The sequence below is a fragment of the Jatropha curcas genome, chromosome 1 (genome assembly GCF_041381405.1).
Source record: "Jatropha curcas cultivar XTBG-Jc1 chromosome 1, XTBG_Jcur_1.0, whole genome shotgun sequence".
In the NCBI taxonomy this organism is placed as follows: domain Eukaryota; kingdom Viridiplantae; phylum Streptophyta; class Magnoliopsida; order Malpighiales; family Euphorbiaceae; genus Jatropha; species Jatropha curcas.
In genome coordinates, this window is record NC_143151.1 from 26,472,259 (window position 1) to 26,491,900 (window position 19,642).

At 31.1% G+C, this 19,642-nt stretch overlaps 1 protein-coding gene across 1 annotated transcript; it reads right to left on the reverse strand.

The window, feature by feature from the left end:
- Positions 1-1,639: 1,639 nt before the first annotated feature.
- LOC105641771 (proteasome subunit alpha type-7) lies at positions 1,640-7,472 on the reverse strand. Its single transcript, XM_012226368.4, has 3 exons — positions 7,178-7,472; positions 5,852-6,266; positions 1,640-1,920 (listed from the first exon to the last, which is right to left on the reverse strand). The coding sequence occupies exons 1-3, from the start codon at positions 7,348-7,350 to the stop codon at positions 1,759-1,761; spliced, it is 750 nt and encodes a 249-aa protein (XP_012081758.1). The 5' UTR covers positions 7,351-7,472; the 3' UTR covers positions 1,640-1,758.
- Positions 7,473-19,642: the final 12,170 nt, after the last annotated feature.

Here is a 19,642-nt window from a genome sequence, read left to right on the forward strand (position 1 = left end):
TGATCTTTTTGAATCTATGAATTGATGCATATTAGAATCCTATTGGCTCATGCTGGTCTATAAGCAGACCTTAATAGAAATTTCATGTCCAAACACAGTAAAGCAATATAGACTTTGTGCTTTCGCTTCTCAAGTTGGGACAGAAACCCATATATACGGGAAAAGGATGTCATTTGGTAAATAATGTTGCTTTGGACTTTTTGGACTCCTTAGTAACTTACGGCGTATATTCTAACGTCTCCATTTACTTAAAAGACTTTATGGTTGCTTGGTAGATTTTTAATGTAGAAGAATGAAAACTTATCACCTGCTCATCCAGAGTTTGTCTTTGACATTTGAACTATCGAAGCAAATATACACAAGTTACGTTTTTCAATGATTGGATTGGACATAATATACTAGTCGTGTCATTGACTCTAGCTATACTTTAATTGTGTATTATTGAATATTTAGAAGAAAGTAATTTCCAATGGCAAGGACAGGAGTTGTGGGAAATTCAAGCTTGTCTCAGGCAAATTCTAAAGCAGAAAAGTACCAAATTCATAGTTTCCACTCTAATGACACAACTAGTAAACCTTGTTGAATTTGCCTTTGAAAATTTGAAGGACATGTTTTTTAACAGTGTTATATGTATCACTTCCATGGCGGAAACTGGATATCGAAGTCAAATACAGGGTAAAAGAGCCTCTAATGATGACTGAGGTTTGATTTACAATCGGAAATCAAATATTATGGAACTATCGGATTTTTAAACTAGAATCAAGGTTCAACCCTTGGTTAGAACTGAAGGTTTGACTCCAATTCCGAGAAAACAAAAAGAGGAAGATTAGTCCTAAAAACTAGTTGGAATCAAAATGACTGAAACATGGTTAAGGGTGTGCGTTGATCAATTCAATCTAAATTTTATGAAAACCAGAACAGAAATTCTTTGGAAATAAAATCGAACTGAAACCAAATTAGAGAATTACCAAACTATTTTTATTTCATGCGGTGCATATTCTTAGGGTTACAGGTCTAAAAAGACGGTTTCAGAGAAGCTCTCTCTCTCTCTCTCTCTCTCTCTCTCTCTCTCTCTCTCTCTATATATATATATATATATATATATATATATAATAACGAACCGAAAATATAAATCACCAAACCAAACCGAGCCTCCAAATTGAAATCAGTTGAACAGAATTTTTCCGCGTTGAAATTTATCCTGATACCAACAACATACCCCACCCATGTTTTCTTTTCATGTGCATTAGGTATTCTCTATACACTGACAAGAAATCTCACCGCTCATATTTCCATACACAAAAAGCATCAAATGAAGTCCACAATCCAACTTTCTCACCTAATAAATTTAGTAGAAACCTAGTTTCAGAAGAAATGTAAAAAATTTCCAAATAGAATATGCCTAGAATCCAATACCTCCATGTTTTAATAATCAACCTAATCTTCAACTTTCAGACTCGTGATAGTAGAGGAACCTTCTATAGGTAAGATGAACCTTCAGTGTTCCTTTGCCTGTGAGTTCTGAAGTTGGTAACTGTCATAAACAGAAATCAAGAATTATCCACTAAAGAAAAGTTGCAAATTAACCGACCATTTCCGTAAGGCAAACACCAATATTAGGGAGGAACGCAAAACAGGGTGGAGTCCTCAAATGAGATGTTGCTTTAGCAAAGAAATTAATATCAAACATAACAAAGTGATGCAGTATAGAGAAACTAATCACTCAGTACAAGATAATAGATGGAAACTACAATAAATCTAGGTTTCCTTTGGAGGAGCCTTCTTTGCTGCCTCTGCTGCTGCTTTCTCTGCTTCAATCTCAGCGACAATAGCATCAATTTCTGCTTCTTCAAGCTGCCGCAGGCCGTGCTCTTTTGTCATCACGGCAATTTCTATGTTCTTTCCTCCACTCTCAACAACCTTATAGTAAACAAACCAAAATCATAAGATGATGTAGCTAGAAAAATGCAGACAATTTTTTTTTTTTTTTTTTTACTCTGGCAATTTTCTTGCAATTATAGACAAGCTTAAAATTGCAAAACTTTTGCATAGTACACACATGACACAACTGGTAGATGGATTCTCATACATGCTCAGTAAGCACAACATCACAAGAACTAAAGCACTATTATGGTAACCGAACTTGTTTAACATAGAAAAGCACATATGCACATAAATCATTCCTATATAGTTCATGAATCTTAACAATTACAAGGGCAAAACGATGCATCAAAGAAGTTAGAACAACTATCCTCATAGTTAAAGAGTCAATAAAACAATGCACATAATAAAGCTTCAATGTGCTCAACAAACTTGTTTATTCAAATGCAGAAAAAGCATAAATGCACATAGAATATTCACACATGGGTCATCAACTGAACCATCATTTAATTCATTTATCCTATGTTTGGAAAGGATGAAAATGGAGGGACAGAAAGCAAATGGGAAAATATTGTCATTTTTCTTGATAGGAAGAGAGGGGAAAGGGGAAAGTGGAAATAGTGGAGGAAATTACTTCATTGCTCACTGAGCTTTACCACCCCAGTGACATGTAAAAGAGCTGATAATAAATAAAATCACCTCATGTTAAACTACCATTTCAAAAGGGGTACATGTTGTGGTTTGAATTAAATAAAAAATTATTATTATTGGTTTCTTTCTCACTTTCTCTGCCCACCCAAACAAAAAAAGACAATCTCGGACATTAGATTCTCCCACCATTTCTTTTCACCTCTTGCTTCTTTGCCAAACAAAAATTTCCCATCAGTCAAAGTTAAATCCCTACCGACCAGACTTCCAGAGATACTACTAGTCTTTAACTGCTAGAATGCATTTTTAAAAATATCCAAACAGATTCTATTCCAATCAGTGATGGATGAGCCAAACATACTTGTCAGCAGTTCAAAAAGGAAACACAGCATGGGTTTTATCCATCAATGAACTAAAAGCTACCAAACTCTTTTAGAATATTTTCTCCTCCTCCCTTCTCTTTTTACTCCTCCCCCCAGCCAAAAAAGAAAAGGAAGTTTTCCCTTTCCATCCTTCATTTCAGGCAATGTCATCCCGTGGGAATGATAAATATGCTCAACTAAACTAGCTCAAATCCGTTGATTGGAAAACACAAGAAACCTCCCCAGTTGTGCGTTGAATTTAGGTTAATTGCATTGCCAGTGCGGTCTGTTGCAATTTCAGCAAGCAAATAAGTACTTTGACTTAGAAGACCTGGACTAAGGTTTGTCTAGAAAATGAGCTCTGCTACATAATAAGAGAATGATAAAACTCAATCCAAATGGGAAAATTATACTCCCTCCGTCCCAAAATGTTTGTCCATGTTTCTATTTCTGGATGTCTCAAAATGTTTGTCCACTTGACTTAAGAGATATTTACTTTTCCTTTATACCCCTCATTATAAATGGTTTTAAGTTCTAGGAATAACCCTTTTTTTTTTTTTTTAAAGAGGACAATTTTGGAAAAATATGGATATTCTGTATGATGTGACACTATAATTAATGTGTTTCTTAAACTTTGTGCAAAAGCCAACAGGATAAATATTTTGAGCGGAGGGAGTATATTCATATGGTTCATCTTAGCCACAGATCAAGTAATTAATGAGAGGCAGCAAAATTTTGTTAGTCATGGAAATGATACATATACTGAACTAAAGTATCTTGAATTCATGGAGAATAAATAGACCTTCCAATTATTTGACATAAAACAATGTTCCAATATATCCTAGTATAGATTAGAGTAATTAGATATTGATTACCATTTGTCTCTGTCACTTTAAATATTAGCACTTAGCCAAAGAAGGTTGACATCAGAAAACCTGGTTTGTAGCTTGAGTACTGCCACACAGATAATATTTTATGCTACAGTAGCTCTATTCTTAAAAAGTTCGTCCAATCTGTTTGTTTGTTTCTTCTTTTTTTTAAACCATAATTCATTTTAGCCAAAGGTTCCCAACAACCTGGCAATGGCAATACACCAGCTGCTTGAAGTTCCACAAGTACATTACTGCCTCAGGAGATCACAGAAGTTCAACAAACGTACACTAGTTTACAGAGAGCAAGTAGACAAAAGATAATGGGATGTTCAACATCCCAATCTTAGATGATCTAAAGTAACAGGGCACACATGGCTAAATATGCTGCACTGGCACATGCTTATATTAGTTTATATAGAATAAAAAAGCATAAGTTTGTTTTTTTAAAAACAAAAAATTTGGTTTGGTAAGCTGTCAAGGCACCAGGAACCCACCTTAATGAATCAGACCCATTAAGTGATTGTATCAATGAAATTAAACAATATGATGATGAATGATATACATCAAATCAAAGATGAATATGCAGAGTATGCACAAAAAGAAAAAAAAAGCCTCTGCCTACCGAACCAACTGGACTGTAAGAAGGAGCCACATCAGGCAGGGAAGGGGAGAAGAAAGAGATGAAGTAAGGACTGAATCATCACAAACAGATGGCAAGCGCATAGGAACACTCGGCAAAGATATCAAAATTTGAACACGTAGGAGAGTAGTAAAAAGCCAGTGTTGTGATATCTAAATGCTACTCCTTACCCAAAAGGGGAGCTAGTGCCATGAACTAAAACTAATAAACAACATTCCACCTTTTTTTTTTTCAATCTTTCTTTAGAAATAGAAGTATGTCCATAGAAATGAACTAACGCGGATAAATCAAAAGATGAGATATAAAAGACAAACAACTGTAGCTACCATATAAGTAAATGAGGTAGTAAAGCCATGGCTAAACCAGTATGACAGTGTCGTTCATAGTGAACTAAGTCAGTGATCAACAAAGGCAAGGAGAAAAGGATCAAAGAAAAAAAAAATACAGACAGAGCACCATATCTTATATAACTTTTCGAAATGTTAGTTACACCTCCATTCATATTTCTGTCCAAGTCAGACCCATTAAGTGATTGTATCAATGAAATTAAACAATATGATGATGAATGATATACATCAAATCAAAGATGAATATGCAGAGTATGCACAAAAAGAAAAAAAAAAAAGCCTCTGCCTACCGAACCAACTGGACTGTAAGAAGGAGCCACATCAGGCAGGGAAGGGAGAAGAAAGAGATGAAGTAAGGACTGAATCATCACAAACAGATGGCAAGCGCATAGGAACACTCGGCAAAGATATCAAAATTTGAACATGTAGGAGAGTAGTAAAAAGCCAGTGTTGTGATATATAAATGCTACTCCTTACCCACAAGGGGAGCTAGTGCCATGAACTAAAACTAATAAACACCATTCCACCTTTTTTTTTTTTTTCCAATCTTTCTTTAGAAATAGAAGTATGTCCATAGAAATGAACTAACGTGGATAAATCAAAAGATGAGATATAAATGATAAACAACTGTAGCTACCATATAAGTAAATGAGGTAGTAAAGCCATGGCTAAACCAGTATGACAGTGTCGTTCATAGTGAACTAAGTCAGTGATCAACAAAGGCAAGGAGAAAAGGATCAAAGAAAAAAAAAAAAAAAACACAAAGAGCACCATAATTTATATAACTTTTGGAAATGTTAGTTACACCTCCATTCATATTTCTGTCCAAGTTGAACACCAGTTTGGAAAGTGTATATGATAGCACCAAGAAACAATTCTTTTAGTCATGAACAATCAAATCAAATATGATTGATTTCATAGATCAACTAAGTATGATCTAAGAATTTTATTAGGCATTATATCATATCTGTTAACAACAGGTGCAGCACACAGAATGCAGCTTCAGTGCAAAGAGGTGCAATTTTAATCAACATATGACAGATCAAGCAATTCGTCATGTACACATTCAGCACAAGTAGATGGTCAAAAGGAGCAACTTACTTCAAGCAAAGCACGAATTGCTAACTTCACAGTTTCTTGCCCAGCAGTTTCTTTATAGTTCTTCTCCAGAAACTCTCGCATTGAATTTGAGTTTCTCCCAGTAGCATTGGCTTTCCATGCTGAAAATGCTCCTGATGGATCTGTCTGATAAAGAGATGGAACACCTGTATAGGGATCAAAACCAACAATCAAGGTTGAAAGACCAAATGGTCTCACACCACCGCTTTGTGTGTACTTCTGTTGCAGACCAGCAATGTAACGTGTTATATATTCAACAGTTACAGGATCCTCAACAGTCAGTCTATGGCTCTGACATTCAATGCGAGCCCTATTCACCAAAACACGTGCATCTGCTTTTAATCCGGCACATACTAGTGCTACGTGATCATCCAAGGAAACAATCTTCCTCACCGTTCTGCAAACAAAAAAGGCCAACAAGATGGTGAACTGAATTGATAAGGATACATATCAAATACACATGGGTTTCCCAAAGTGATCTAAATTTTAACATAGATATCATCATATAAGAAATCGTAAGCCACCTCAAGCAAGATGGAGTCTGCCTAACAAACAATAGCAACAACAATGACAATGGCACATGGTTTAGAATACAAAAATGCAAAAGGATATAACACGACATGAACAAAAGGGCCAAAAATTTGAGAATGTTACCTTAAAAAGAGAAACATGTAAAGGACAAAAAAGCAACTATAATTCAAGGAAGCAGGAAAGGACTTATTCCTGATCTTGTTTCAAACAAATTGCAATAAGGTCACGTTCAACCCTCTCTCTCTCTCTTAAAAATTGGGAATGGAAAGCAATGCTTTGAATAAAATTTCATATTCTTGTTTGATTCATAAGGAATTCAGATTTTTAATGATATGTTTATATTTGATATCTCGACTTTGTCCTCAAATTATCAATTTTTAAGTATAGTCCCTAACATAACCATTAAATTCTACTTGGGTATTTACATAATAAATTTGGAATAGGAATATTTATAATTACAAATCTATTACCTAGACAAACCAAAGATGCTCTTCCGCGAATGGGCATACTTTGAAAATTTGCAACCAATTCAATCTCTTTTTCCATGCAAGAAAATGACTGCAAAACAATAATAGATGCACAATGCACCTAAAATCCTTTCGCTCTCTATCAATTATCAAAATTTTTACATCTTTATCAGATAGTTTACTCATCCAAAATAACAAATAATAATGAAAAAAGAACCATCAATTCAACATTCAATCTAAAAAACCTCAAACTCGCAAGTACCCTAAATATAAAATTATCTTAAACTTGCATGTCTATGTAAAATATTACCTAGCATCTTGAAGTTTGGCGGTCGATTTCTTCTCGACACCGAGAACGACGACGTCAGTACCGCGAACACCAACGGCAGCGTTTCCTTTGCGAACGGCTTCGAGAGCGTACTCCACTTGGAACAAATGTCCATCCGGAGAAAACACTGTTATTGCACGATCATATCGAGCCATATCTGCTTGGGTCTATCTTTTACTGCGTATTTGCTTTGCTGATAGTATTTGTGTGCGATCTGAGTCTTTGTTTTGCTTTTTGATTCTGAGAAATATAGAGGAGAAAGAAACTAGTCGACTTAGGGGACAAGCCACTGGTACTGATGCGAGGAGATTCTTTGCCCCAGGAAAACTACGTCGTTTTATAGAATCATCAAAATTACTATCTTAGGCCTTGTCTATTTTGAATATTTGCTACCACCATCCAATATGTTAAATACCTATGCTATATATAAACTTAGAAATAAAAGAGAATAATGAGATTTTTAATATCAATCTTAATGAAATTTGAAATGCTCTAAAACACATTTTATAATAAATTAAAAAATTATAATTTATTAGTTGATTGGATATAATTTATGAAAAATATTTTTTAAATAAATACATATAAATAATTAAACTTTTTAAAATTTAAATTTTATCTTTTAAAATTTATTTTTTAATAAATAAATGTGATAATAGACATTTAAAAATTTTTATATTTTATTTTTAAATATTTAATTCTATTTTGATTATAATTTAAAATATTTTATTTAAGAGAGCTAAAGAAAGAGTACATTCTTTTTATTAATATTGTTTTTTTTATATTTGTATGCTCTGATTGGATATATTTTTTAAAAAATAAATTCTCAAATAGAATATAGGAGAGAGATAAAAAAGAAAAAAAATATATTATTTTTTTTAATATTTTTTTCTTTATGTTTGTATGGTATGATTTGATTGATATTTTCTTTTTAAAATTAATTTTCAAACAGATGATGAACATATTTGTGTATCGGCTAATGAACAGTTGAAAATTAAATTTTAAAAATATATAATAATTATTATATATATGTATATATTCTTTTTTTGTTAGGTGATATTATAGAATTGTGTATATATAGCTATAATGAATTTTAAATAAATGATGATAAAAATTAAACTGAAGTGTTTGTATATACTAACCATGAATTTTGAATACATATTTGTGTATCGGCTAATGAACAGTTGAAAATTAAATTTTAAAAATATATATAATAATTATTATATATATATTCCTTTTTTGTTAGGTGATATTATAGAATTGTGCATATATAGCTATAATGAATTTTAAATAAACGATGATAAAAATTAAACTGAAGTATATGTGTATACTAACTATTATATTCATATTAATCTCATGTGAAATGTTATTTTATCATTATAAAATCTAAATAATATAAGACAAGAATTGTAATCAATATTTAATAAAAAAAATAAAAACGAGTACAAAGAACAAGTAAAAAAAACTAGCGAATGATTGTAGAAATATTTTTTCTATATTGTTGTAGAGAAAATTGAGGGTGTATTTGAAGAGGATGTAACGTTTTCTTATATAATCTTTTTATTATTAATTAATTAATTTGTTTATTTATTGTAATTTGCAGCTTAGAACAATAGAGAAACACACTACTTGAATAAACTCATTAACTCACTAATATTAGATCCTAGCATGATTTTGTTTGTAATTTTCTTTTATTGATTCCAACATCAAATTTCATTAAATTATGACTTTTCGAGTTGAAGAAAGGTTGATTTTTGAAATTCAAATTAGTAATTATTTTAATATAATTACTGTCTTATTATATGTTGAGTTATGCAAAGAGTTTCATTCTTAATAATATATATATATATATATATTTTGTTATTGAATTAATTTATAACTATTTCCACTTTAATTTATTGATATATCTCCCTTGCAATAAATAGATGGTCTCTTGATGATTAAAAATTTTAAATTTTCTTAATATTTTTTTTCTTATATTCTAAATTTGTTTAACTTGAAAGAAAAATAGTAATTAGGAAATTAGAAAAATACTAGAATTATATATTTCTGTTTTGGGTCACTTTTTTTGTTTCAATAATTTGTATGTATATGAATACATTCCCTTCTTTAATGCACTAAGTAAGTAACACTGTTATTATAGTCAAAGTGATTATTATTATTAATTCAGTCAGATCATCTTCTCATTTTTTTTCTTTTACCAAGTAGTAAAAAATAATGTATTATTATTTTTCATTATAGTTGTATATATATATTGATTTTAGGATTAAGGTCAAAGGTTGGGTATTGAGTGAGGGCTTAATTTTCATTTTTGGCATCTATTAGAGTGTAACATCCCTTTCCGGTCCACCCGTTAACCCGAATGAACCGAGCCGAGACGCTACAATCTGGTTGAACTTATATCCTGTCATGCTGATATCACCCTGTATGTGAGATATGAATATAAAACACTCCCAATTAAAATATCAGACTTCCAATATCTCCAACTAATCATCATAACACAACAACACTTTATATAGATAGTCATAACTGTATAAATCCTCAATAGCATTTAATATCCAGCAATTAATGGCATTCATGATCTATCTCAAGTCTTCATGACCTAATCATACCAACTATAGTAAAATATTTCATATTCAATCATTTCCTCCAAATACTTACACCAAAATAATTACATGCTTCAATTATATTTCCAATTACAGAAGCTCTACCAAATGGAAAAATTATACATGCCATAAATCTTAATACATGCCATAATTCTTAATATTACAACTCTCAATCTACTATGACCAAGTTAGTCACTTCTGCTTTGAACGTACTCCTCAAGTCTTCAAGTACCAACCACGATCTTTAACCTACGCGTGATAAAAATCGACGCGCTGAGTATAAAACTCAGTGGTTCTCATAATTCACATACTAAACAAAGTGCGATGGCAACTAACTTAAAATACAAGTTTCATAAAGCATTGATACTCCTAGAATCAGTAAATTTCAACATGAATGTCTCTTTATAGCAACGAATAAACTTCTAATTCATAAACATCAATAATTGAGTTCTAATTTTCTCATAACTCCTTTACATGAACCTTAAATCACACATTATGATTCTATCATGATCTTACCTACTGTTCATTGTGTTGTATGAATGAAATCAATAAACATGTAAGAATACATAACAGTATATGTTCATTGTCTTACTTGCTATTCATTATGCTGTATGACTTATGCACTTTTAGTCACATCATATAAGTTATGATTAATAACATCTCATGACTGTATGGCTCCTTAAAGATTCAATAAATAAACTTGTAAGCATATATAGCATTATACTTTCATGATCTTACCTGATGTTCTTTATGCTGTATGAATTCTGCAACTTTGATTAAACTCAGTGAATATCACAATGAATAAAGAAACATATAAGCACATACATATATAGAAATAAACATGTACTCACATATGGAATGTAAGCACACAAATCATGATACTTTCATTTTACCTTGATAATCTTTCTTGCTGTTTAGTATACTGTATGATTCATGCAATGTTATGTCAAGATATCTGTATGGCTCCATAAGGTTATAGTGAAACCGAAGTGATAAGAAAAACTGTATGAAACTGGATAAAACTGTATGCTTGGCTGCTATGGCCTGTATAATCATATCCACTCAACGGCCTGTAGCCGGAGTACCAAACTGTATGGGGCGCAGATCTGCTATTCTATGTCGCGACATAGCCTCATCTACATGGTTTCTACCTAACCTCAATGGAGCATATGAATGGAATGCCAATAGATAAACAAAAGCAAAGTAACTGTGTCATAATTTGCATGCTTGTGTCATGTTATTTTCACATATTTGTGTCATGTTATTTTCACACCATTTGCATGCTTGCATTTTGTGTTTATACATGTGTTCATGTTGTCTTTTTGCTTTAAAATGGTTGAAGACATACAAGTTGAGAAAAGGAAATACAATTGCATATAAGTCATAATTTCATACACCATTTCACATCATTTCACAATTGCATAGAATACAATTACAAGTTGTGCTTACCTCATTTTACATCATTTACATGCTTGCATGTTGTTTTGATACATGATTTAATGTTGTATTTTTGTTGGAAAATGATTGGAGGCATACAAAGTGAGCAAAGGAATCCAATTGCATAGAAAAAGAAGTCCAAAAGTGCATGAAAACACAAGTCGCGAGCGCGCCTTGCAAGGTCGCGAGCGCGTAATGCACATCTGAAGGTCAGTGAGTTTCCAGGTGAAAGTCGCGAGCGCGTAAATGCAAGTCGCGAGCGCGTATGTGTTATCGGCACAAGTCGCGAGCGCGTAAATGCAAGTCGCGAGCGCCTACAGTGCAAAATGAGAGACAGTGAGTTCCCAGGCCAAATTCGCGAGCGCGCGATGAAAGTCGCGAGTGCTTACAGGCCAAGGGCCAAGTCGCGAGCGCGCACTTGCAAGTCGTGAGCGCGAGAAGTGCCAAATGAGAGGCAGTGAGGTTGCGAGCACAAGTCGCGAGCGCGTAAATGCAAGTCGCGAGTGCGTACAGTACAAAATGAGAGTCAGTCGCGAGCTCTTCATGCAATTCGCGCGCGCGTCGCGTTTTCCAGCCTGCACTGTCTGTACTCTTTTGGTCATATCTCTCAATATACAACTCCGATTTGAATGATTCAAAAACCCATGTAAAGCTAACACATAGAGGAACAAATAACTCTTCTATGACACTTCCTAATTCCATCATTAAATGGGGTCAAAATCAAGATGAAGTTACTGGTCAAATTTCCAGCAAGCCCTGTTGCAACATAAACTCAATATTTACTTCATTTATTCACTTCCTCCCCTGTTTTCTCACCATTACCAGTCCTCCCACTCAACATGAAGCAATATTATCTCATTAACAACACACCACATAATTTCTCATGCAAAGAAAATGGCAAATATAAAGAGATATCACACCTTCACTTAACAAGCTTGGAATCTTCTTCTTAGCTTCCTTTTTCTTCTACCTTGAGCTCACCTCTCCTATACATGAGAATTCTTATGAATCATCTAAAAATATCACCAAATGATTCAAGTATGAAATTCAAGAAGGTTTACTTACTTGGATAGAATAGAAGTTGAATTAATGTTTAACTCCCATTAAAATCTTCACCACCATTAAACGTGATGGAGAAAGGAAAGTTTAAGAGGAAAGTAGAGGAAGAAGATGAAGATAAGGATGAAGAAATGAAAATGAAATGGAATCCACGGGTAGTCTCTAGAATGTCATTGATTTTTATATGAAAATTACCAAATGGTACCTCAAGTGTCAAAATGGTACAACTTAATACCTCAACTTTATACTTTAGTGAAATCAAGTCCTAATCCTTATACTTTGATCTTTTTGTTTCCTTCAAGTAAGTCCACTTCTTTTCCTTATTTCAATTACATCCCATTCTAGCCCACTCTAGAATCTAATGAATCGAACCGGGTTTTGGATCAGCCCGACTCGACTCTAAGCAATGACTCGATTCAATAGAAAAATGGGACGTTACATAGAGTTTTAAGAATCTGTAATTATAAATTAAAGACCGAAGGATTATGTTTAAAGATTTGGTTGAACTTTATTTTGAGACCAATTCATTATATAAGAATAAAATTGAGTATTACAAGTAGTTTATACCAAAAAATACAATACAAATTAATTAATTATTATTTTAATCTAAATAAAAACTAATATTTTTAAAAATACATAGTCAACGTACAACGCACGTCATAAAAAAACTAATTCTTCTAAAAATTATTACAATTTTAGATATAATGAGCATAAATCCTGGTACTATGTGCCAATTAATTATTAGAGATTATATTTATAAATGTAATTTTGAAATTGTGCCATAATAATGGAATACAAAATTGCAAATGTTATGCTTGATAATTTCAACTCATAAATAGGATTCTGAATATTATATTAACACATACATGTAGACATGATTATATACAGAAGCATAAATCGTATACATACAATTTGATAGCGCTACTTCTAATATAATTTGGTCAAAATTTTTATTACCACACAATTGTGTTTTTCCAAGTAAATAAAATTAGAAATCCATAGATGTGCATTTTTGTCTAGGTGGAATTAGTACAAAATACTATATAATTTACATGTAATTGGTACGTATAACAGATTGTTTGGATGAAGGTTATTTGATAGGTTCAGAAAATAAAATAAAGTAGAGGAGAGTTATTTAGTCGTTTGGAAAGAGATTTTGAGGAAAAGTATGGTTTTCTAAAAGTTATTTGAGAGCTGAAAACTCGTCTAAACACTTCAATTTTCAACATCCAAATTGAGGTGTAAGCATGGTTAAAAAATTTAATTTTTAAAATTTTCCATAACTATATTTATAAATCTTCCATGACAAAGGTATTTTCGTAATATTTATATTTAACATTATCTTTCTATACCATCAAACCAAACAAAATAATATTATTAAATCTTCATTTACTATACCTTCTCCACAAATATATATATATATATAAATTTACCATATTTTCTCATACCATACTATACTTTAATGATCCCTTCCTCCCTTCATCCAAACAAATTGTAAATGTGTTATTTTTAAGTGATAGGAATATAAATAAGGAAAATATAAAAGGATTGTGTGGGAATGGTTCAAGAAGCCTAGAAAATTGACTATTAAATTTTGGTATTAATAGGATATATATTAGAGCCCGTTTGAAACAAATAAATTCCATAAAAATTTTGTGAAATTCATGTGGAAATTCAAAATGTTGTGTTTAGAATGCAAAAAAAAAATATAAATTTAAATCTACGAATTGAATTCTAGGAAATTGGATATGCCTAACTCAAATTCTATTAAAATTGAGAAAATTTGTAAATAAATCCCACAAAATTGACCATTGAAATGTTTGTTGATAAAATTACCATCTACTATAAACTCAACTATTTTTACTTTTTTTTTTCCTTTCTTATTATTTTCTTTGAAAAATTCAAAACTATAACAACCTTATTTTTTTAATCAAATAATGACATTAGTTTATTTTTTTAATTTTTTTCCTTTTTTGTTTTTTTTTTGGAAAATTCCAAACTAGCAATGATTTTTTTTTTAAGTCTAGTAATAACATTAGTTATTATTACTATAAAACTATAAAAACTTCAACAATCGTTTTCAAATGCAATTAAAAATAATAGTAACATTCTTATTTTTCTTTTAGTTTCCAAATTAATTACTTAAATGAACAAAATTTTTTACATCAATTAAAAATAATTATTATGATGAATTTTATTGCTTATATAATTAATTAATTAACATGAAATATCAGTGTACTTATTTATATGAAATTTATTATTTAGATTTTAATAAAAAAATGACAAGATATTATATTTTACATAATAAATATAATTGGTGTTTGTGATTTATTTTTGTTAAATTATTATGTCAAGGGTGTTATGAAAAATAAAGACAAATGAATTTTCGTTTAAGAATTTATTTCAATCATAATTTTATGAAGTTTAATTAAATTCCTTATTTTAAATTGTAACATATCGAACATGACAAATTCATTTACAAATGAAATCTAAAGCTATGATTCGTTTGTTCCAAACGGGATGTTAATGTAAAAATGATCAGTAAATTGATTGAATAAAATTATGATTGAATGTTTGCTAGACAAAAAAATAATAATGACAGTAATAACTGACTAAAAACACGAAGCAGGTACAAGCACATTTGTAAGTTTTGGGCTATTGGCCCATTACATAAAAAAAAATAATTATTAGGGCAATGTTATCAATTTCCTGTTATCACAACAGTAAATTCTCACGCAGCTTAGATATATAAATAATTATAATGTAAAAATATATATTAAATGAGAACTGAACAATTAGTATATTTTCTATCCTAGTTAAAATTTCAACAATATCATACTCCGTAAATATATATACAATCTCTTACAACATCTATATTTGAATAGAAAAATTATTTAACTATGAATAACATATTATAAAAATTAAAAATTACAGTATACAAAATTAAGTTTATGTTATATATTTTTGAATAATCCAATTCTAATATAAAATTTATGGAAAAAATTAGATAACTACTATGATTAGTATTGTAACAGTTTTATCATTATCATTATTTTAATTATCACTAGTAATTTTAATATAAAGAGTTTAAATTAATCCACATCAAAATTATGTCATTTTCATAATGTTTATATGCTATAATGATTTTTTTTTTCAATTATCATTATTGTAATTTATTTTGATATTTAAAAATTTTTATTTCAAGAACATTATTCATGTATTGTAAAAATGTGTAATTTTTGAGGTGAGGACTGAAATCAGAATCGAAACCATGATAAAAGAACGGAAATCCAAAACTAAAGGACCATGTGAGAAATTTAGAATAGATATAGACAATTATAAACGAGTTTAGAATAGATATAGATAGTGAAATTAATATGGGTAGAATATAAATATAGGATTTTGGGTACCCGTTACCTACTATATTGAATGGTTTTGTTCATAGGAATCCATGCGTGCCCTATCAATTATTAGTAAAAAATATATTTCTAATCATAATTTAAAATTTATGGATATCCTATCCATTAAGGGGTAATATAAACATGTTTAAATAGATATAGTTAAAATTTTAAATGCATTCAGAAAATGAATATTTAAAAAAGTATAAGATGAGCATGTATAATAAAATTCTAAATAAGTACAATACAGATAATTTAAAATCCAGAATCACTTGTGTCCCTTTCATCTCTATATATTATAATATATATCTAAGTTGAGTGAGACTTTTACTATTGTGATAACAGTAAATTGACAAATATACCCTTAATACGCAGCTATGTTAGACTACATGTCGTTTTTGTATTAAATGACATGTAGCTCTGATACAGCAAATAAGCTGCGTCACGCAGCTATGCTCTGTGACCTACTTATATAAATAGATCTTTTTTCTCACATTAAGAACAACTTTTGACGACTTTGAGAACGATTCTAAAAACCCTAAAACATACCCTGTGGCCAGATTCTCCTCCAAAAGCTCTTTTGAGTTCGTTTGAAGGAGAATTGCCATTAGAGATCAATATTAGGTGAATTAAACTAAAAAAAAGAGAGAAAATCAAGAGAGAAAAAAAGTAAACACTTAAATCCTTGGTGACGAAGCTTCTGGATCGTCGTAACCTTCGTTCGTTAAGCCGTTCACAATCCTCAATCTGAGGATTAGGTAATTTCCTTACACCTTTTGTGTTTTTTATTAATTGATTATTTATTTTATTGTTGTTTTAGTAGTTTAATCTTAATTGAATTGTATTTTGTTCATTTTTAGTCATTCGAGGTTGTCTTAAAATATATTTAAATAAAAAAACGCTTTAAACAAATAATTTAAAACAGAATTCGGATCAGAACAGTTGCGTCACGCAGCCAGTAGATCCGTAACGGAGCTGGCAGTTGCGTGACGGAACTGTTCATGTCCAAAATTTCGTTTCTTTACCTAGAAGAGCTGCGTCACGCAACTGTTCTTCCAAAGAACAGCTGCGTGACGCGACTGTTCTAGGGTCTAGAAACAATTTTATTCTTTCGAAAAAAAAATAATAATAATTTTGTACAAAATAAAATTTAATTTTCCCAATAAATCCGAAGATGACCAATTATGAACAGATTGCAATTTAATTAAGTTTAGAATATTAAAATGTAATATTGCATGATTTCGGGTTCTAGGGTTTTTGGATTCAAATTCGGGTAGAATGTATTTTTAGGTTCGGTTTGTGGCCCGCCTTTAACCATAAGGCAAGAGCGGGTCTTTTATTTATTTTGATTTAACTGCTTCAGTTTGGATGATTTGGATGATTTGAATGAGTATGGATGCAATGATTGATTTTGATTGGAACGATTAATTAATTTTCCATATAAGAACTCGGTTCGATTAATTAATTAATTTGGCTTTTCTAACTAAAATAAATTAGAAATTGTAGGTTAAAAGAGGTCGGATTTTCCGGGCGTCGGCTTCCAACGGGTCGGAGTACCTAATTTCCTTACCCAGAATCGCCTTGGTGCGCCTGACCAGTCTTTTAAATAATTTGGTCTTAAATAGAAATGGGTTTAAAATGGAGTCATTTTTATAAAATAAAATTGGAAACGGTCCCATGGCCGAAAAAATGGGTGGCGACTCAAAATGTTTTATAAGACCGATTTATCGGCATCGTATCCAAAAAAAGGTTTTGTCACCACTGTCCATAAATAAAGATCACTTTCCATTCAAAAACAAAAAGTGAATGTTCTTCGGATCGCTCGGGGGCGGTGCGAAAACAGGTTCCGGTACGGTGTTAAAACTGATGGTTCCGATCGGTTTTCCGGCAAATCGTATAATTTTAAATTTTAAATTTTGAAGACCGGTTTTCAAAATTTAATAAATTTGTGAAAGCTATTTGTAAAAAAAATACGCCTAAAAAATTAAAAAATGGTTCAATTAAATTTATTTTTTTAAAGACTTGAGATTTCACAACAAAATTAAAAAAAAAAAAACACAAAACTGACAGTTTCTAATGGCTAGAACTGCCGATTCGAACCGACAGTTCCAATCTGATTCTGACCGGTTTTGTGAAACCACCGGTTTGCGGTTCCACAAATCTGGAATCGGAACCGAACCAGAAATCTCCGGTTTCGGTTCCGATTCGGACCGGTTCCGGTTCCGGTTACTGTTCGGATCCGATTCGAACCGATGATTCCGGTTTCCGAAACTGTAATATGGCCACCCTTATGTGTATGTACGTACCAATATAATATTCATAATTCTATCTATAAGTTGAAATTATTACAAATCAAGTCAAAATGTAAATTATCATGCATTGTTTACAAGGTTATATTCCATTATTATGGCATAATTTTAAGATTTATAAATATATAATTTATAATAATTGATCGGCACATCGTGTGGGAATTTATACTCCTACATATGCTAAAAGTGATGGGTACTTGATAAGAACAAAATCCATAAAAGAGATAAAAGTAGGAAAAGGTTTTCCTTAAACATAATAATGCACTAAAAAGAACTATATATAGGAATGATGGAAAGAGAAAATAAAAATAGATGCCACGTTTCCAATAATGGACAACTATAGCCACCATTGCTATAGAAGGAGAAGAGTATGCCATACCTTTCAATGACACAACAGAGCAAACTATAATTTCAACCAAAGGAAGTTGAGAGAGAGAGTGAGTTTAGAATTTGGGAATCTGTTGATCGTGAAGAGAGTGTCACCAACCATTTCTTGGGGACAAAACTCCCGTAATTACTAATACACCTCTAAAGTGGCTCTTCGGTTGGAGATGTTTACACGTAGCTTGACACTAAAATGGGGATTCCACTTCCCACTTGAAGCAAGGATATTACTGAATGTGTATATTCATAGGATGGGAGGTATTTTCAAGCCAATTTATGTACACTTAAATTAAATTTATTCTTCATGTAGTCTGCACTCTTTCTTTTTTTTTTTTTATTTATATAAGCAGGAGGTTTAAGTCTCTTAAACTGTAGAATATAAAGATTTTTGAGATTTAATCCCCTGAAGCTGTAGAGAGTTTTTAGCTCTCTCTCCCAGCAAAGTGCAGTTCACGAGGATCAATTTATATTATCACTAAAACAGGAGGTCGCCAACCACATCAACGAACACCTTGTTGGTCATTTAGTGACACTCTTTTATGTTGGCTTGATGTATAATGACATTAAGTTTTGACTGATGAAGAAAATGAGCTCTTATCTTACTGACCAGATATATATTATCCATTACATCTCTTTTTTGACTAATTGACAATGTTCTTGAAATCAGAAAGGAAAACTATATACATAGTGGAAACTTGAAATGATGCCACTTTAAAATGAAAATGAAATAGAATCATATCCACCGTCCAGCTACATAAAGAAACAAAAGTAAGGAACTATTATTTTGGATTGTTTCATGATTCACAGTTTGCTAAATGCTAAGTTTGAGGCTTTTTCAAATTTGATTGAGTCCCATACTTTAATTAATAATAGATATAAATATGATGACACTTGTAAATATATAAATTGAAATTGATAACATGAATTAGCTAAGTTTCTGACTTTTTCTTTCTTTTGGTATTTTAAATCTGAATTTTGTGCAGACATCAAATATCAATTTTTCAAAAAAATAAAATAGTATTTTTTTTTGTCATTTTATTTGAAAAGGATTTATTTTACCTATAAGATTAATCATTTTCATCCAAATCATCTCCAAACATAAGATTTGGATTTTATTTATATTTCTTATTTCTATAGAAATATTATAATTTACTCGTATTATATTACTTATTGAGTAATTGCCAATTTTCTTTATAAAAAAAATTTCATCCCTAAATTATATGGTCTAATCCTGAATCATGATCCATCCAAATGACC

Bases quoted from the DNA above. Each gene is read 5' to 3' on its own strand.
- LOC105641771 (XM_012226368.4), bottom strand. From the start codon at position 7,350: ATGGCTCGATATGATCGTGCAATAACAGTGTTTTCTCCGGATGGACAT. The intron at 6,267-7,177 runs GTAATATTTTAC...TTTTGTTTGCAG, and splicing joins GCCAAACTTCAAGATGCTAG to AACGGTGAGGAAGATTGTTT. The intron at 1,921-5,851 runs GTAAGTTGCTCC...GTTTACTATAAG, and splicing joins CAATTCGTGCTTTGCTTGAA to GTTGTTGAGAGTGGAGGAAA.